At 43.2% G+C, this 18,837-nt stretch overlaps 1 protein-coding gene across 1 annotated transcript; it reads left to right on the plus strand.

Moving 5' to 3' along the window:
- Nucleotides 1–4,418: 4,418 nt before the first annotated feature.
- Nucleotides 4,419–18,406, plus strand: ZNF614 (zinc finger protein 614). Its single transcript, XM_015070047.3, has 5 exons — nt 4,419–4,656; nt 7,057–7,269; nt 15,079–15,205; nt 15,481–15,579; nt 16,155–18,406. Exons 2-5 carry the CDS (start codon nt 7,255–7,257, stop codon nt 17,666–17,668), a joined length of 1,755 nt encoding a protein of 584 aa, XP_014925533.1. The 5' UTR covers nt 4,419–4,656; nt 7,057–7,254; the 3' UTR covers nt 17,669–18,406.
- Nucleotides 18,407–18,837: the final 431 nt, after the last annotated feature.

Raw genomic sequence — 18,837 nt, forward strand, 5'->3', positions numbered from 1 at the left:
CTGGACGTCCTCTTTGGAGAAGTGTCTTTTGCCCATTTCTTCACTGGATTATTTATTTTTAGGTGTTGAGTTGGTAAGTTCTTTATAGATTTTAGATACTAACCCTTTATCTGATATATTGTTTGCAAATATCTTCTCCCTTCTGTTGGTTGCCTTTTAGTTTTGCTGATTGTTTCCTTTGCTGTGCAGAAGCTTTTTATTTTGATGAGGTCCCAATAGTTCATTTTTGCTTTTGTTTCTCTTGCCTCTGGAGATGTGTTGAGTATGAAGTTGCTGTGGCCAAGGGCAAAGAGGTTTTTGCCTGCTTTCTCCTCTAGGATCTTGATGGCTTCCTATCTTACATTCAGGTCTTTCATCCATTTTGAGTTTTTTGTTTTGTTTTGTTTTGTTTTTTTGTATGGTGTAAGAAAGTGGTCCAGGTTCATTCTTCTGCATGTCGCTGTCCAATTTTCCCAGCACCACTTGCTGAAGAGACTGCTTTATTCCATTGGATATTCTTTCCTGCTTTTGTCAAAAATTAGTTGGCCATATGTTCCCTTTTCTTCATTCCTGATGTTTCATGTTTCCTTCTGTCATTTCCTTTTTGTTAAAACTTCCTTTAGTAATTCTTGAGCAGATCTGCTGGCAACAAATTGTTAGTTTTCGTAGCAAAAGGGCTCTTGTTCTCTTTTTTCTGGTTCTCTCTTTTTTGGTCAGTTATTTCTCTTGATATAATAAGGATATGCAATCCAATTTACAAATCCTACTTGTGGGGAAAAAAAGATGTTTTCCATGCAGTGTTATGGTAAAATTCATTACCAACTTAGTGTTGAGTAATTCATTTATTAAAAAAAATTTTGGGGGGCGCCTGGGTGGCTCTGTCAGTTAAGCGTCCGACTTCAGCTCAGGTCATGATCGCACAGTTCATGGGTTCGAGCCCCGTGTCGGTCTCTGTGCTGACAGCTCAGAGCCTGGAGCCTGCTTCGGATTCTATGTGTGTCTCTCTCTCTCTGCTCTTCCCCCACTCATGCTCTGTCTCTCTCTCTCTCTCTCTCAAAAATAAAAAAATAAACATAAAAATTTTTTTTAATGTTTATTCATTTTGAGAGAGAGAGAGAGTGTGGGTACATATGCATGAGTTGGGGAGAGGACCGAGAGGGAGGGATAGAGAGAATCCCAAGGAAGCTCCACGCTCTCAGTGCAGACCCCAACGTGGGGCTTGAACTCATGAACTGTGAGATCATGACCTGAGCCTAAATCAAGAGTCAGACGCTTAACTGACTGAGTCACCTAGGCGCCCCTAAAAATATATTTTTTGAGCATTTACACTGTGCCAGGCACCATTGTAGTTGCTGGGGACACGTCAATGAACAAAATGAACAAAACAGGCAAAGTCATGGCCTTTGTGGTACATATCATATCGTAAATGCGACTGAGTAAAATAAATACATAATAGAATGTCAGTTCTGCTAAGTGCTATGAAGAAATATTAAGCTTAGTACATAAGTTGTAATGGAGGAACTATTTTAATAAGGGTTTTCAAGGAAGGCTGTTCTGAGCAGATGTAATTTGAACCAAGACCTAAGTGTACTGAGGGCAACCAGCCAGCATATTTGTAAGCCAGGAACACTCCAGATCAGTTTCTAAGTGTTTTCTCTGGGCTTCCTGCCTCAGGATTCTCTGAAAAGCTTGAAAAAGATACAAATCCTTGAGTCACACTCCAGACCTCCTAAACCAGGACCTCTAGTATTGGGGTCCGGGACCCTGCATTTATAAAATGGTCTTTGTGAACTCTTCTTAAATTTTAATATCTCTTTCCTAAATCCTGGATTAGTGTTCCTGTCACCATCTCCACTCTGTAACAGGATGGATTCTGGGCACTCTACAGTAAAAACAAACAAACAAACAAACAAACAGACAGACATGAATGCTCTAGCAAGCAAGCGCTTAGAACCCTTTTACTTCTTATCCTTCTGTGAATCTACACATCCTGCCATGGCAAGGAAACTGATCAGGCAGGGTCCAAGAATAGGCTACCCAGGCTGCCCTGAGCTCTCTGGACCAGATGCTGAACTCACTTCTCAGAGCTTGACATCCCAGGTGAATGGGGCTGCCCATTTAATCCTTGAGGGGAATATAATACTATTAAGAAATTATGCCAACAATAAGTTCTAAACATATAGAAACTAGAAAACATATTTAAGCAAATGAAGAAATCTTAAATCACCCATAACTATACCTGAGAGTCTAGCATTGTTAACAGTATCTTCTCCCGAATTTTCAAACATATGTAAGTATGTCTTTCATGAAAGAAAAATGAGGCTTTTTATTATATTTACTATGTTATGAACATCTACATCATTAAATATTCTAAAACTTTTCTAAGATTGACATCTTTTTATAATATTAAAGTAACAGAATCATGATACAAAGATGTTAATGGAAAACTGCAAAAATTGGGAATGTGAAAACTTTTTAAAAAAATGATACCTCTTCAGTGACTCAAGAATTAACCTTTTATTTTTTTCCAAGATTTTTTTTTTTTTAAGTCATTTCTACACCCAACGTGGGGCTCACACTCACAACCCAGAGATCAAGAGTGAATGGCACGCTCCACGGGCTGAGCCAGCCAGGCCTGCAAGAATATGAAAGCTTCTGACATTCACTACCCATAGGTATAAACCCTGAAGTAATCCAAACTAAGTATTTAGCCAATGACTGGGGCGCCTGGGTGGCTCAGTCGGTTAAGTGTCCGACTTCAGCTCAGGTCATGATCTCGCGGTCCGTGAGTTCGAGCCCCGCGTCAGGCTCTGGGCTGATGGCTCAGAGCCTGGAGCCTGCTTCCCATTCTGTGTCCCCCCCCCCAGCCCCCTATCTGCCCCTCCCCTGTTCATGCTCTGTCTCTCTCTGTCTCAAAAATAAATAAATGTAAAAAAAATTTTTAATATTTAGCCAATGACAAATATTTATGATTTGTTCCCATAACGGGGGTCATAATATTTATACTATCCAGCAGACGTGTTTTTTTCTTCTTGAGAAAAGTTATATTTCTTTATTTAAACTGACAGTTGCAGTATATTCTTTTCTCTCTTTTTTAAGCTTATTTATTTTGAGAGAGAGAACAAGCAGAGGAGGGGCAGAGAGAGAGAGAGAGAATCCCAAGCAGGCTCCGCATGGTTAATGCAGAGTCTGATGCAGGGCTCAGTCTTATGAACCCATCTCATGAACCCTCAGATCAGGACCCGAGCTAAAATCAAGAGCCGGAGGCTTAGCCGACTGAGCCACCCAGAGGCCCCTACAATATATTCTTTTCAATTTCTATATACTGTTTCTCTGAGTGGATATTCCACAATTTACCAAAGTATTCGTGTATTATTGTACATTTAGTTTTTTTCTTCTAAATTACAAAAGCCAATGTGGTTAATATTAAGAAACATTTTTACCGAGTAAACTGTTGCAATTAGAATTTCTAGGTCAAAGAGAAATTTTTAAATTGATTCAAGTTGCCTTCTAAAAAGGGAGTAGCTAGGGGCGCCTGGGTGGCTCAGTCCGTTAAACGGACGACTTCAACTCAGGTCATGATCTCCTGGTCCGTGAGTTCGAGCCCCGCGTGGGGCTCTGTGCTGACAGCCTGGAGCCTGTTTCAGATTCTGTGTCTCCCTCTCTCTGACCCTCCCCTGTTCATGCTCTGTCTCTCCCTGTCTCAAAAATAAATTTAAAAAAACTTTAAAAGAAAATAAAGGGAGTAGCTACTTAACATCTTCTAAGATTAAACCTCCCACGCCTAAATAGTAATAAAATTTTAAAGTGTGCTCTTTTTTTTTTATTTGGGAAATGTGCAAAGTATCATCTCATAATTTCATATTCTGCAATGCCCCACGGTCACCTTCATCTATCTTTGGAAGAAAACATACTCATTTGCACCTTCACTTCATCCCTTCCCGCTAGAGGTAGCTATGTATCTACTCCCGGGGGGGGGGGGGGGGGGACATTAGCATCTATTAGGAAGCTCCGCCCTATTGGCTTCGTCCCTTCAATGGCAGTCTTCCTTAAACACAACCGCCCTCTCCCCACACCCAAGATGTCAAGTGACCACTGCTTTTGTCAACTCTGTGACCGCCGCTTCTCCAAGACGTCTCAGGTTCTACAAACCTTTTCCCCCCGCCGTCTGTCGAGGCATGAGCCCATCTCAGCCGTACGGACACCTGACTTTCTCTAAGATGGCCGCGCCCGTGGTGCTCCAGTCTGTCGTCGGCGCTCGGCCGTGCACAAGGGCGCTGCCATCTTTCTTCCCCTGACGGATAAATGTTCCTGGTGGCCTTAGGTAAACACCGGTCTCTGAAGTCTCCCCTGGTTAGTACCGCTTTGTTGGTCATCCCTCGCACGGAGGAGGTGAAAACACTGAGGTGGCCAGTAATGATTTTGGCCTCCTCGCAGAGCCGCTCTGGCCCCTCCCGTTAGAAACGCCGGGGTGGGCGTGGCCGCTGACATCATAGAGCGGAGCCCGCCGTCGGAGCCCCGAAATCCCTCAGCGCCCTCAGGTCCTCGCGGGATTCGCTGGTTCCTGTGTATCCGAGTCCCTGGGTACTGCGAAGAAGGGCTTCCGACCAGGAAGTAGCTTCGGACGTGGGCGGCCTTTCGTCTCTACCCGCGGCGTTTGGAGAGGTACTGGTTCAGGTGAGTCGGGTTCTGGGCTTGGCTCGCCGCCTGTGGCGTCCGTGAAACGGGAGCGCGTGTGAAGGACCGCCGTTGGGATTTTATTTGGGTTCAGTCATTGAGGAATCCGGGGTAGTGATGGGGCCTTTGGGAATCGGTGATTAAGAGTCTAAGGAAATCGTCCACCGAGAGGCCGACTGTGTTAGGGTTCGAGGTCCACGTGGATCACGCTGCTTACGGGACCCGGTGCGTGAGAAGTGGGGTGGAAGGTTTTTTTCCGTGAACGCGTGTCTCGTCCAGGTTCGCGAGTTAACGTGGGGCTCCGTGTTAGAGAAGCCTGGGTTGGTTCAGTATGGCGTTTAATAGACGACTCACTCTCAGAGACTCCCGGTGGGCGCTGTCAGTGTTTGAGGAGGACCAGGGTCCTCGGAGAATCGGAAGGTTCAGGCTCAAACCCTGAATGCCGTAAACAGACCTGAAACCTGCATTTCCCCAGTTAATCGAAACCCAGTTCACTCCTTCAAGGTCTTCACGGACCTAAGAAAAAACTTTGCCTCCCCACATCACCACTCTTCTCACTGTCTCCGCAAAATTCAGTGTGTTCGGGGTAAGCTAGTGATACATTTACTGTTAAAGATGTAGTTCTTGTTCTTGCCTTTAAGGGGGTGCCTGGGTGGCTCATTCCGTCAAGCGTAGGACTTCGGTTCAGGTCGTGATCTCATCGTTCGTGGGTTCGAGCCTTGCGTCGGGCTCTGTGTTGACAGCTTAGAGCCTGGAGCCTGCTTAGGATTCTGGGTCTCCCTCTCTCTCTGCCTCTCCCCTGCTTGCGCTTTCTCTCTCAAAAATAAACATTTAAGAAATTTAAGTTTACTATACTTTTGGAGATTTTAGATTTTTTAAAGCTTTATTTATCTTTGAGGGAGGGAGCGCGCATGAGTGGGGGAGGGGCAGAGAGAGGGAGACACAGAATCTGAAACAGGCTCCAGGCTCCGAGCGGCCAGCCCAGAGCTCGGCGCGGGGCTCGAACTCACGGACCGCGAAATCGTGACCTGAGCTGCAGTCGGACGCTTAACCGACTGAGCCACCCAGGCGCCCCGATCACAATCCCGTTTTAAAGCATTTTCATCACTCTGAAAAGTTTTCTTGGTCTTCTATCCGCTCCTTCACTCCTACCCCCACCCATGCACAACCACTGATCATCTTCTTGGGTCTATTAGTTTGCAATTTCTAGACATTTCTTGTAAACAGAATCATAAAGTATGTATAGTCTTCTGTTGCCACCTTTTTTGATTGGCATTAAATTTTGGTCTATATTATAATTCTCACCAGGTTTTTCCCCTTTTTCCCAAGTGATTTATTGAGGCAAAATTGACTTACAGTAAGCCACAGATATTTACGTCATATTGATTGGGGGACACCTGAGTGGTCAGTCAGTTAAGCGACTTATTCTTGATTTTGGCTCAGGTCATGATCTCATGGTTTGTGCATTCAATCCCCACGTGGGGCTCCGTACTGAGAGTGGCGTCTGGGATTCTCTCTCTTTCCCTCTCTCTCTGCCCCTTTCTGTCTGTCTGTCTCTCAAGATAAATAAATAAACTTAAAAAATCATATTGATTGGTATTTTGACATATATACTCATGAAAGTATCACCACCATGAAGATCATAAACACACCCCTCAGCACCAAATTTTCTTTATGCTCCTTTTTAATCTACCCCTCTCATACTTCCCCATCTCTCCCCAAGCCACCACTCATCTAGTTTTCATTACTATAGGCTAGTTTATATATTTTTAAGTTTTATATAAATGGACTTATACAGGATGTGCTGGGGTTTTTTTTAATTATTTTTAATGCTTATTAAAAAAAAACTTTTTTTTTTTTTTTTTAATTTTTGAGAGAGAGTGGGAGCAGGGGAGAGTCAGAGAGAGAAGGACACACATTCTGAAGCAGGCTCTAGGCTCTGAGCTGTCAGTGCAGAGTCCCATGAGGGGCTTGAACCCACAAACTGTGAGGTCATAACCTGAGCCAAAGTTGGATGCTTAACTGACTGAGCCACCCAGGCGCCCGTGGCCACATTTGCTTTTTAAATGCACATTGTCCAGATCTTTGGAACCTTCCATATGTCCTGAATGGATGTGCCTGATAATCCACCTGCTTCTGAGGCATTGTGCTCTTCTGCTTTTGCTTTCCCAACTCCCCTTTAATAGCCATGCCACCTGCGCTCCACAGAGGAAAGGCATACCTTTCACACAGTTAGAACTCCCCTGCTTTATTGCCTTACGGTGTGAAAGCCTCGGGGGCACCAAATGAAGGAACAGTTGGAAATATTGGGGTCCTTTAAGGTAAGTGCATAGCAGCAGTAACAACACCTGGGCCCAGGGCGAATGTGTAGGCAAAGTCCGTTTGCTCCTTACCCCACAGGTCCTGGGTCACCAGGAGCAAGAGAGGTCAAGTGAAGGAATGAGGCAAGAAAGAGGAAGTTCTTGGACTTGGCTATCATTGCTTCTGGGGAGAACTTCAAGGGGACACCAAGATTTCTGACTCTAAGAACTTCATGGCAGATGCAGGAGACACCAAAGTCATAGAATCCATGTTACTGCTTCCTGAGCACAGAAGAAAATGATCAAGGCCCAGGTAATTTTCTTTTACTACATCTTTCCTGTGTTTTCTGACATATTTGTGTGACCTGGAAAAAATCAATTCAACTAAAAGAAGTATAAATTGGGATACTTGGGTTCTAGGGAGAAATTAACTTAGACCCTAAATTCAAAAGCAGGGCAAAGTAAGATCAGGAATATATCACTCACAGGCGTCATCCTGAAGGATGACATCGGAACACTGTGGGTTACATTAGCTGTCACTTTGCCTCTTGTATCTCTAACAGACATCACAACCAGACGGACATGAAAAGCTATGTGATGTCCACTGACTCTGTGGGGCAGGCAGACCAGTCTCTTGGGGGATTCAATAGTTTATGTCACTTAGGTCTTAGGAAATTTCATCAGTGGATGTCTTGGGAGGGGATCATTGGGGTATATCCTCACCCACAGCTTTCTGGTAAGTGGAAAAGCAGATTTTCTATAGCTGTCTCTTACTGAGGGCCTCCTCTGGGAATATGCCATATGCCAAGCAGAGCTCAGAGGATACAGTTCTTCAAAGCACCATAGTCTGGTGACCCAGGGACCCAACTTCATAGCAGTCTGATTTTATTCCGGAATAAAACCACTGAAATGGCCTACGAAAGTGGAAAGGTTGCATGACTTTCAAATGGTCCTCCATAAATAGGTAATTGAAGTGGAGTTTGAGTAGAGATTTGGCAGTAGTAAGTGGAAAGTGTTTTTCCCTATTAAGGGTTTGGATTGGGGCACTTGGATGGCTCAGTCAGTTAAGCATCCAACTTCGGCTCAGGTCATGATCTCATGGTTCGTGGGTTTGAGCCCCGCCTTGGGCTCTGTGCTGACAGCTCAGAGCCTGGAGCCTGCTTTGGATTCTATGTCTTCCTCTCTCTCTGCCCCTCCCCTGCCCACACTCTGTCTCTCTCTCAAAAATAAATAAACACTAAAAATAAATAAATAAGGGACACCAGGGTGGCTCCATTGGTTAAGTGTCTGACTTTGACTTAGGTCATGATCTCGCAGTTTGTGGGTTTGAGCCCGTGTCAAGCTCTGCTAACAGCTCAGAGCCTGGAGCCTGCTTTGGATTCTGTGTCTCCCTCTCTCTCTGCCCCTTCCCCACTTGTGCTCTGTCTCTCTCTCAAAAATAAATAAATTATAAAAATAAGTAAGTAAGTAGATAAATAAATAAACAAAATGAGTTAATCTAGGGGCTCAGTTGGTTAAGCATCTGATTCTTTTTTTTTAAGTCTTTTTATTTTGAGAGATAGCTCTCATGCATGAGCCGGGGAGGGGGCAGAGAGAGAGAGAATCCCAAGCAGGCTCTGCACTGTCAGTGACGAACTGAACTGTGAAATCATGACCTGAGCCGAAATCAAGAGTCAGTTGCTTAACTGACTGAGCCACCCAGGCCCCCCAAGCATCTGACTCTTGGTTTAGGCTCAGGTCATGATCTCACAGTTGTGATACGGAGCCCCTCGTCAGGCTCATGCTGGGTGTGGAGCTTGCTCAGTATTCTCTTTCTCCCTCTCCCTTTGCCCCTCTCCCGTGAGCATGAGCACAAGCATGTGCTTGGTCTCTCTCAAAGATAGATAGATAGATAGATAGATAGATAGATAAAAAAAGAAAGAAAGAAAGGAAAGAAAGAAAGAAAGAAAGAAAGAAAGAAAGAAAGAAAGAAAGAAAGAAAGAAAGGTAGGTAGATAGGAAGGAAGGAAGGGAGGGAGGAAGGGTGAGTTAATCCAGACAAAGCATTTAGAACAGTGCCTGGTTGATAGAAAAGCGGTATGTAATAGCATTCGGTGCCCCACAGCTTGCCAACACTTGTTGTTATGTTATCAAATTGTATATTTTTCAGTTTGTATGATCTAATATTCTCTTGCCTTATTTCATTTTGCATTTTCCTCATCAGTTGTGAGGGTCAGATACATGTCTCTTTGTTGCTTTTTTGGATTATTTCTTCTTTGCTCATTTTAAAAATTAGGGGCGCCTGGGTCTCTCAGTTGGTTAAGCGTCAGACTTCAGCTCAGGTCATGATCTCACCATTTGTAGGTTCGAGCCCCACGTTGGGCTCTGTGTGGACAGCTCAGAGCCTAGAGCCTGCTTCAGATTCTGTGTCTCCCTCTCTCTCTGCCCCTGCCCCAGTCACACTCTGTGTCTCTCTCTCTCTCAAAAATAAGTAAACATTAAAAAAATTAAAAAAAATAAAAGTTAACTTTTTTATCTTACTGATTTATATTATTTGTCTTGTGGTATATTGATCCTTTTATATGTTGCAAATATTTTTCTAGAATTTTCCTTGTCTTTTAGCTTTTGTTCTTAATATTTTTCTCCATGCAAAAGTTTTATTTTTTTATTCAAATTAAAATGTGTTAGTCTTTTTCTTCATGGCTTCTTGTGCTATAAACATTCTGTATTTTCTTCTATTCTTTCATAAGTTCTTTCTTTGAAAGTTTATCTCCCATATTCATTAAGTATTGATGCTATGAAATAAGAACATATATATATGTAAATCTCTGCCCCTTATTAGAACCTTATTAGAGGTTATTATTAGACTCTTATTAGAGTCACCTTATTAGAACAAAAGATGGTCCTATCACCCAGAAGCTTGTGGGTTTGGGACTTTCCATACCTTTCACTAGGTGCCTCTTCATCTCAGCTGTTCATTCATATCCTTTTTTTTTTAATTTTTAAGTAAACTCTGTGCCACACTTAGGGCTCAAACTCATGACCCCAAGGTCAAGAGTTGCGTGTTCTACCGACTGAGCCAGCCAGGCTCCCCTCATTTGTATCCTGTAAAATGTCCTTTACAATATAGTAAACGTGTGGGGTCTATGCCGACTCCAGGTGGTTGGTGCCAGAATTTCTTGGTGTGGAAAACTCACACATCTGGTCACTGAGGTGTTCTGTGTGAGTGTGTAAAGAAAAACAGAAGTGAGTTTTTCTCAGCTGCCTGACAAATTACTCCAAAACTTAGCAACTTCAAATACCTTTTTTTAATCTCATACTTTCTGTGGTCAATAATTTTAACATGATTTAGCTACACTGTGTTGTTTTTACTCATAACACCTTTGACACCGTATGAGGTTTTTTCCTCCTGACACCAGATATTGGATCTCTTCCAACGCCACTTCCCCAATTCTCTGACCCTGAGTACCTGCAGTTAGCAACTGGTTACATGGATTTAAGGCTGCAGACCAGCAAGAATGCCCCCACTTCAGATGCCAATCACAAGTCTTGGTCTCCTGCGCTGACTGATGGGCTCTAAATTTTTTTTTAAATGTGTATTTATTTTTTGAGAGAGAGAGAGACAGAGTGTGAGTGGAGGAGGGGCGGAGAGAGAAGGAGAAACAGAATCCGAAGGAGGCTTCAGGCTTTGAGCTGTCAGCCCAGAGTCTGATGTGGGGTTGGAACTCATGAACTGCGAGATCATGACCTGAGCGGAAGTTGGACGCTTAACTGACTGAGCCATCCAGGTGCCCCTGATGGGCTCTAAATTTATCACAGTTTCCATGGTCCCTTTCTCAGGACAGAGTGTGGGGGCCTGCAACCCTTCCAGGCTCTCGATGTGCTAATGAACTTGGAGGAAGCTTGCTGAGCCTGTAGTTTTGGGGGTTTTGTGAAGATTTCGTTATGTGGACATGATGGATTAAATCATTGGCCACATAAACTCCATCTCCAATCCTCCCCTCTGTGGAGGTTGGGAGATGTGGCCAAAAGCTCAACCCTGCAATCATGGGTTTGTTCTTCTGGCATCCAGCCCCCATCCTGCAGTGGTGTGATAGCCTGGGCTACCAGTCATCTCATTAGCACACAAAAAACACTTAACACTGGAGATTCTAGGCATTTTCGGAGTTCTTTGTACTTGGAACCAAGGCCAAAAGCCAAATATTTTTTGTCATGTTGCTGCTGGGTACTTTGTTTCACACTCTTTCCTGAGCCTGTAATCAAGGTGTAAGCCAGGGTGGCGTCTAATCTGGAGGCTCAGGTGGGGAAGGATGCACTTCTAAGCTCACTTACTGGGTTTTTGGCAGGATTCATTTCCAGAAGGGCTGATCAAATGAGATCCTCAATTCCTACCTGTCTGCTCGAATAAGATTCTTTTTAGTTCCTTGCCACATGGGCCTCCCCAACATGCCACTTGTTACATCAAAGTCATCAAAGGACAGGTTGTGTTAGCAAGATGGAATTCACACGCACAATTGTATGAGGTCACCTCTAAACCCATGGAATTACCTGTGTGATTGGAGTATCTTTGTTATTCATCATGGGCCACGGGGACCACACTTTATAGTTTATGTCAATGAAGTGACTCATGTAGGCCCTAAATAATTTGTGCTAATGAGGTGACTCAAGACGGGACTGTCCATGCCAGAAGGACCAACCATGTGATTTGTGGCTTTGAACCAGGTGACCTCCAGGAAGGGGAAGGAACCTGGAGATTGAGTTCAGTGATGTAGTCTGTGTTTCAGTAAATCATGCATAAATCATGAGGCCTCAGTGAAAACTCTGGACAGTGAGGTTTAGGTGAGCTTCCTAGGTTGGCAACAGTCTTGAGTACAGTCACCGTGACTAGGAGTACACAATGCTGTCCACACTTCACAAGGAGAGCCCTGTGTTTCAGTATCAAATGGCCTTCATGCCTGGCCATTTTGGCACAAAAAATCAGGACTTTGAAAAGAATATTGCATTCTTTTCTGAATTTGGTTGTTTCTGCTGTAGGTGATCTGGCTTTTGTCTCTGGATGCTTTTATAGTTTCCCTTTGCATTTGGTGTATCATAGTCTAATGCATTGAGGTATAGACTTCCTGCTTGGAGTTTTTTGGGAGTTGTGAATCTGAGGTTTGGAGCATTTAATTAGTTGTGAGTTTTTCAGCTTTTAGGTCTTTGGATACTGCTTCTCCAGTATTCCCTTTTATTTTTGAGAAACTATAAGCTGGTATACATCAGATCTTTTGACACTGTATGCTTATTAATCTCTTTCTTACATTAACCTTCTTTTCTGTGGTCCATTTTTGGTAATTTCTTCAGTTATATTCCAGCTTACTACAGTGTGTCTAATCTGTTTTCTGTCCACTGATAGATGTATGTGTATGTATGTTTGTCTATTAGAAGTTTCTTTTTTTCCCCCCCAAATATTCCTAATCAACTTTAGTGGTCTTTTTGCATTAGATATACCTTGTATGGTTTCTCTTATTCTTTTACATTTATTAAATATACGATCTTATAAACTGTGAATGTGGTCTGGTTGATGCTCATATTGGCTGTGAAGTTTTCTTGTAAAGTAAAAATATTTTATTTGTCCTGGTGTTATTTGCCTATTTTTAGTATTTGAAAATGGTGCTTATGTAGTCAACTAGTCTTTGACAAAGCAAGAAAAAATATCCAGCGTGGGGAAAAAAGCCTATTCAACAACTGGTGTTGGGAAAACTGGACAGCTACGTGCAGAAGAATGAAACTGGACCACTTTCTTATACCATACACAAAAATAAATTCAAAATGGATGAAAGATCTAGATGTGAGACAGGAAACCATCAAAATCTTGGAAGAGAACACTGGCAGCAACTTCTTTGACCTTGGCCGTAGCAACTTCTTACTAGATACATCTCCAGAGGCAAGGGAAGTAAAAGTAAACATGAACTATTGGGACCTCATCAAGATAAAAATCTGCTGCACAGCAAAGGAAACAACCAGTGGAACTAAAAGGCAGTCTATGGAATGGGAGAAGATATTTGCAAGTGACATATCTGATAAAGGTTAGTATCCAAAGTCTATAAAGAACTTAGCAACTCAATACCCAAAAAACAAATAATCCAGTTAAGAAATGGGAAGAAGACATGAATAGACACTTCTTCAAAGAGGGTATCCAAATGACTAACGGACACATGAAAAGATACTCAACATCACTCATCATCAGGGAAATACAAATCAAAACCATGATGAGATACCACCTCACACCTGTCAGAATGAATGGCTAAAATTAACACAAGAAACAACAGGTGTTGGCAAAGATGCGGAGGAAGGGGAACCCTCTTACACTGTTGATGCAAATGCAAACTGGAGCAGCGACTCGAAAACAGTATGGAGATTCCTTAAAAAGTTAGAAATAGAACTACTCTATGACCCAGTAATTGCACTACTAGGTATTTACCCAAAGGATACAGAAATACAGATTCGAAGGGGCACATGCACCCCGATGTTTATGGGAGCATTATGAACAATAGCCAAAGTATGGAAAGAGCCCAAATGTCCATCAACTGATGAATGGATAGAGAAGTGGTATATATATGCAATGGAATATTACTCAGCGATCAAAAAGAATGAAATCTTGCCATTTCCAACTATGTGGATAGAGCTAGAGTGTATTATACTAAGCGAAATAATCAGAGAAAGACAAATACCATATGATTTCACTCGTGGAATTTAAGAAACAAAACAGATGAACATATGGTAACGGGGGGAAAAGAGAGCGAGAAGGAAACAAACCAAAAGAGACTCTTAATTTTTTTTTTTAATGTTTATTTATTTTTGAGAGAGAGAGAGAGTGCGAGCAGGGCAGGGGCAGAGACAGAGGAAGACACAGAATCCGAAGCAGGTTCCAGGCTCTGAGCTATCAGCATACAGCCCAACATGTGTCTCGAATTCAAGGACTGCAAGATCATGACCTGATCCAAGGTCAGACACTCAACTGACTGAGCCATCCAGGTGGCCCAAACCATAAGAGACTTTTAAGGATAGAGAACAAACTGAGGGTTAATGGAGGGAGTGGGAAGGTGGTGGGCTAGTTGGGTGATGGAAAGTAAGGAGGGCACTTTTTATGATGAACACTGGGTATTGTAGGTAAGTGATGAACCACTGAATTCTTTTTTTTTTTTTTTTTACATTTTTTTATTTTGATATACAGAGAGCAAGCAGGAGAAAGGCAGAGAGAGAGGAGAGAGAGATTCCAAGCAGGCTCTGGACTATCGGCACAGAGCCCAACACGGGGCTCAAACTCTTGAACTATGAGATCATGACCTGAGCCGAAATTAAGAGTTGGACACTCAACCGACTGAGCCACCCAGGTGCCCTGTGATGAACCACTGAATTCTATTTTTGAGACCAATATCACACTGTATGTTAACTATTTAAATAAAAAGTTGAAGGAAAAATAAATAAGTGAAAAAGAAAATGGTGCTAAAATATATAGAAAGATAAGATTTTGCTTCCACTAAAATGCATTTAAGAAAAGTATATAGGGGCGCCTGGGCGGCTCAGTTAAGCCTCTGCCTTAGGCCCAGGTCATGAGGTCGCAGTTTGTGAGTTCAAGTCCCACATCAGGTGAGCTTGAGCCATGTATCGGGCTCTGGGTGAACTTGAGTCCTGCATTGGGCTTTGGGTAAACATGAGCCCTGCTTTAGGTGAGCCCTGCTCCTCTCTCTCTCTCTCTCTCTCTCTCTCTCTCTCTCTCTCTCTCTCTCCCTGCCCCTTGCTCACTTGCACCATCTCTCTCTCAAAAAAAAACAAACAAAAAAAAACATATTTGGATGAGGCTTTGGTGATTACAACTTCCCTCATGTTTCTTCCATGTTGATAAAAGTAATTCACATCAGGGGCGCCTGGGTGGCTCAGTTGGTTGAGCATCCGACTTTGGCTCAGGTCATGATCTCGCGGTCCGTGGGTTTGAGCCCCGTGTTGGGCTCTATGCTGACAGCTCAGAGCCTGGAGTCTGTTTCAGATTCTGTGTCTCCCTCTCTTTCTGACCCACCCCCGTTCATGCTGTCTCTCTCTGTCTCAAAAATAAATAAACGTTAAAAGTAATTCACATTAAACAAGACTGTTGTCGTTACAGGAATTACTGACACTGGAGGACGTGGCTGTGGACTTCTCCCGGGAGGAGTGGCAGCTCCTGGCCCCCGCCCAGAAGGACCTGTACCGGGATGTGATGTTGGAGAACTACAGGAACCTGGTGTCAGTGGGTGAGGAGAACTCCCCTGTGTCACTTAGAGGTGCCTGGGCACTGGCCTTTCCTCTATCACTCAATGAAAGCTTTGCCATCGCTGTGGTCTTGAGAAGAGTCCAATGTTTGGTCCCCTTTCCTGACCCCAGACAGAGCGGTGTAATCTTTTCTATCCTGAAAGAGAATCTTTGCATGTGAGAGATTGGTCGTCTCTAAAATGTAGTATTTTCCCATCTTGACCTACTGTACCCAAGTCACTAAGCATCTAAGTCTTCTGTCATTTCTCACGAACAGGGTGTCAAGCTACCAAACGAGATGCACTCTCTGTGTTGGAACACAGAGACGAAGCATGGATGAAAGCAGAGGATGAAATCCAGGGTAGAACCCGTGCAGGTGAGTGAGTGAGAACCAGCAAGGGGAATGGTGGAGGAAGTTACATTCTAGTCATGAAGACAAGGTGTCACAGCAGAGAGGGTATCTGAAGATACCTAAACAGCCCCTCCTCATACTCCTTTCCCCAGATGAGAACTGTTTTTCTTTGTGGCTGTTTAGCTTTAAATATGCTCCTTTTCTCTCCTTGGATCTTCCATTTATTTCATCTTACATCTTTATAATTTTCTTTTAAATTGGGATCATGTAGGGGGCACCTGGGGGGCTTAGTTGGTTAAGCGTCCGACTTCTCCTTGGGTCATGATCTCATGGTTCATGGGTTCGAGCCCCACATCAGGCTCTGTGCTGACAGCTCAGAGCCTGGAGCCTTCTTTGGATTCTGTGTCTCCCTCTCTGTTCCTCCCCTGCTCACACTCTGTCTCTTTCTGTCTCTCTAAATAAACGTTGAAAAAAATTTTTTTTCAATAAATTGGGATCATATGATCAACAATAAAGAGTCAGCCCCGCTATGTCATCTTTAAAACACTTTTATTTCATACCGTTCTTATGAGAGAATTTGTTACTGTCTTTTTGCCTAGGAATTGGGAAGGTTGACAGTCATCTGCAAGAGCACTCTCAAAACCACAGATTTCTGAAGAGCCTTCAACAATATGGAGAACAGAGCGCATTTAGAAATGCTGTTCACCTGAGCAAAATACATTTTGCCTTAACGCAGAATCATGTGTTTGACTTATGTAGAAAAGCTTTGAAATCAAGTTTAAGTTTAGTTAACCAGAAGAGAAGATATGAAATAGAGAAAGCCGATGACTTTAATGGAGATGAGAAATCTTTTCTATGTGGTAATCATGAATGTTTGTATACTGGAATTGAATTCCCTGAATGTGCGAAACACATCAGCACTAAATTCCAAGTCTTTAAGCATCAGAGGACTCCTAACACGGAGAACTCCCGAGTATGCATCGAAGGTGAGAAAACGTGCATCAGGAAGTCCCGGCTCCTTTACCGTGAGGGCGGTTACAGAGGAGAGAAGCCCCACGGGTATGATCCGTGTGGGAGATCCTTCTCCAGAAATGTCATGTTCACTAAGCATCAGAAAACTGCACCAGACAGAGTCTGTATAGCCAACGACTGCAGAAGAGGTGCTAGTGCGAAGAGCAGCCTCGCTGTGCCTCAGCAAACCCATACGGCAGAGAAGTCCTACACGTGTGGTGAGTGTGGAAAAGGCTTCACCATGAAGCGCTATCTGATCGCACATCAGCGAACTCACAGTGGAGAGAAACCTCATGTCTGTGACGAATGTGGAAAAGGCTTCACCGTGAAGAGCAACCTCATTGTGCATCAGCGAACTCACACAGGGGAGAAACCCTACATATGCACCGAATGTGGAAAAGGCTTCACCATGAAGCGTTATCTTGTTGTACATCAGCGAACTCATACCGGAGAGAAACCCTATATATGCGGCGAATGTGGAAAAGGCTTCACTGTGAAGAGTAATCTCATTGTGCATCAGCGATCTCATACTGGGGAAAAATCTTACATGTGCTCTGAATGTGGAAAAGGCTTCACCACAAAGCGCACCCTCGTTATACATCAGCGAACTCACACAGGAGAGAAATCTTACCTATGTAATGAATGTGGAAAAGGCTTCACCACAAAGCGCACCCTTATTATACATCAGCGAACTCATACAGGTGAGAAACCCTATGAATGCAGGGAGTGTGGTAAAGCCTTTAGCCAGAAGATCTGCCTCATACAACATGAGAGATGTCATACAGGAAAGACTCCCTTTGTGTGTACCGAGTGTGGCAAATCCTATTCTCACAAATACGGTCTCATTACGCATCAGAGAATTCACACGGGGGAGAAACCCTATGAGTGCAGTGAATGTGGGAAAGCGTTCACCACAAAGTCAGTACTCAACGTCCATCAAAGAACTCACACAGGAGAGCGACCCTATGGATGCAGCGATTGTGAGAAAGCCTTCTCCCACTTGTCAAACCTTGTTAAACATAAGAAAATGCACACGAGAGAAACGGGTAGATTCAGTCAGGTTGGAAATTCCTTTAACACAGAGTCGCGGCTCATTACTTAACGAGTGAACTCGTGCAAAACAAACGCCCTTTGAATGCGATGCCTTCTGTGGCAACCAAGACTTCGTTAAACATCACTGGTTCCGGCAGATTGGAATGTCATTGTGTCCCTGCCTGTTGTCATATGTGTGCCCTGAGGAGATTAAAGAACTTGTCCAGGAGGTAAACCTGGTGAATACAGTGAATGTGGTGCCTTCTGTGATCCTTACCCGTATTTTCTGTCAATGAAAACATGTTGGAAAAACTCATGCATTGAGCATGGAGATGCCTTGAGCAAAACTTGCTAGCTTCATTATATTCTGAGAAGTGGATACTGAGCCCAATTCTGTTGACTACAGAGACTAGGAAGGCCTTCAGTGGGAAGGTAGATTATTATCAGGGATCGTCGTAGATCATCAGTGAGCTTATTGTTCATAGAAATACCATTTTAAAGAAATTCATGTTGACCATGACCATGAGAAAGCCTTTACCCAGAAAGAAGACCTCAGTGAGTGTCAAGAGTCCACACTGGAGAAAAACTTTAGGAGGACAGTATGACAGGATGTCAGTGATACATTCTGCCTTGTTTGGTCAGGTATCATACAGAAATTAAAACTCTATGAACATGCTAAATGTAGAGCACCTTTAGTCAGATATCAGAGAACTCGTGAAGGAATGAAGTCCTGTGAAAGTGGAAAATATTTGAATGCCTTTTTAAAAAAAGTTTTTTTAATGTTTATTTTGAGAGAGAGGGTACAAGTGGGGGAAGCGGAGACAGTGGATCCAAAGCCAGCTTTATGTGGACAGCAGAGAGCCTAATGCGGGGCTCGAACTTGCAAACTGTGAGATCATGACCAACTAGGCCAAAGTTGGACGCTTAACCAAGTGAGCCATCCAGGTGCCCCTGTTTGAGTGCTTTTAAATATTGCAAGTCTGACCTCATTGTATACATCAGGTAATTCACCTGATGTGCATTTTCAGATGATACTTGGGAACCCTTTTCTAGTTGCCTTGTCACTAATTCCATAGTTTTAAAAGTTAGTCTGCTTTCTTCATCATTGACTAATATTTATTGTTCTATGGAGTGTTCTAGGACTACCCTGTATTACATGATTTGTAAATTTAGTATTTTGAAGTATTTTTTTTATTTAAAAAAATTTTTTTTAACGTTTATTTATTTTTGAGACAGAGA

This window comes from Acinonyx jubatus, chromosome E2 (assembly GCF_027475565.1).
Source record: "Acinonyx jubatus isolate Ajub_Pintada_27869175 chromosome E2, VMU_Ajub_asm_v1.0, whole genome shotgun sequence".
In the NCBI taxonomy this organism is placed as follows: Eukaryota; Metazoa; Chordata; class Mammalia; order Carnivora; family Felidae; genus Acinonyx; species Acinonyx jubatus.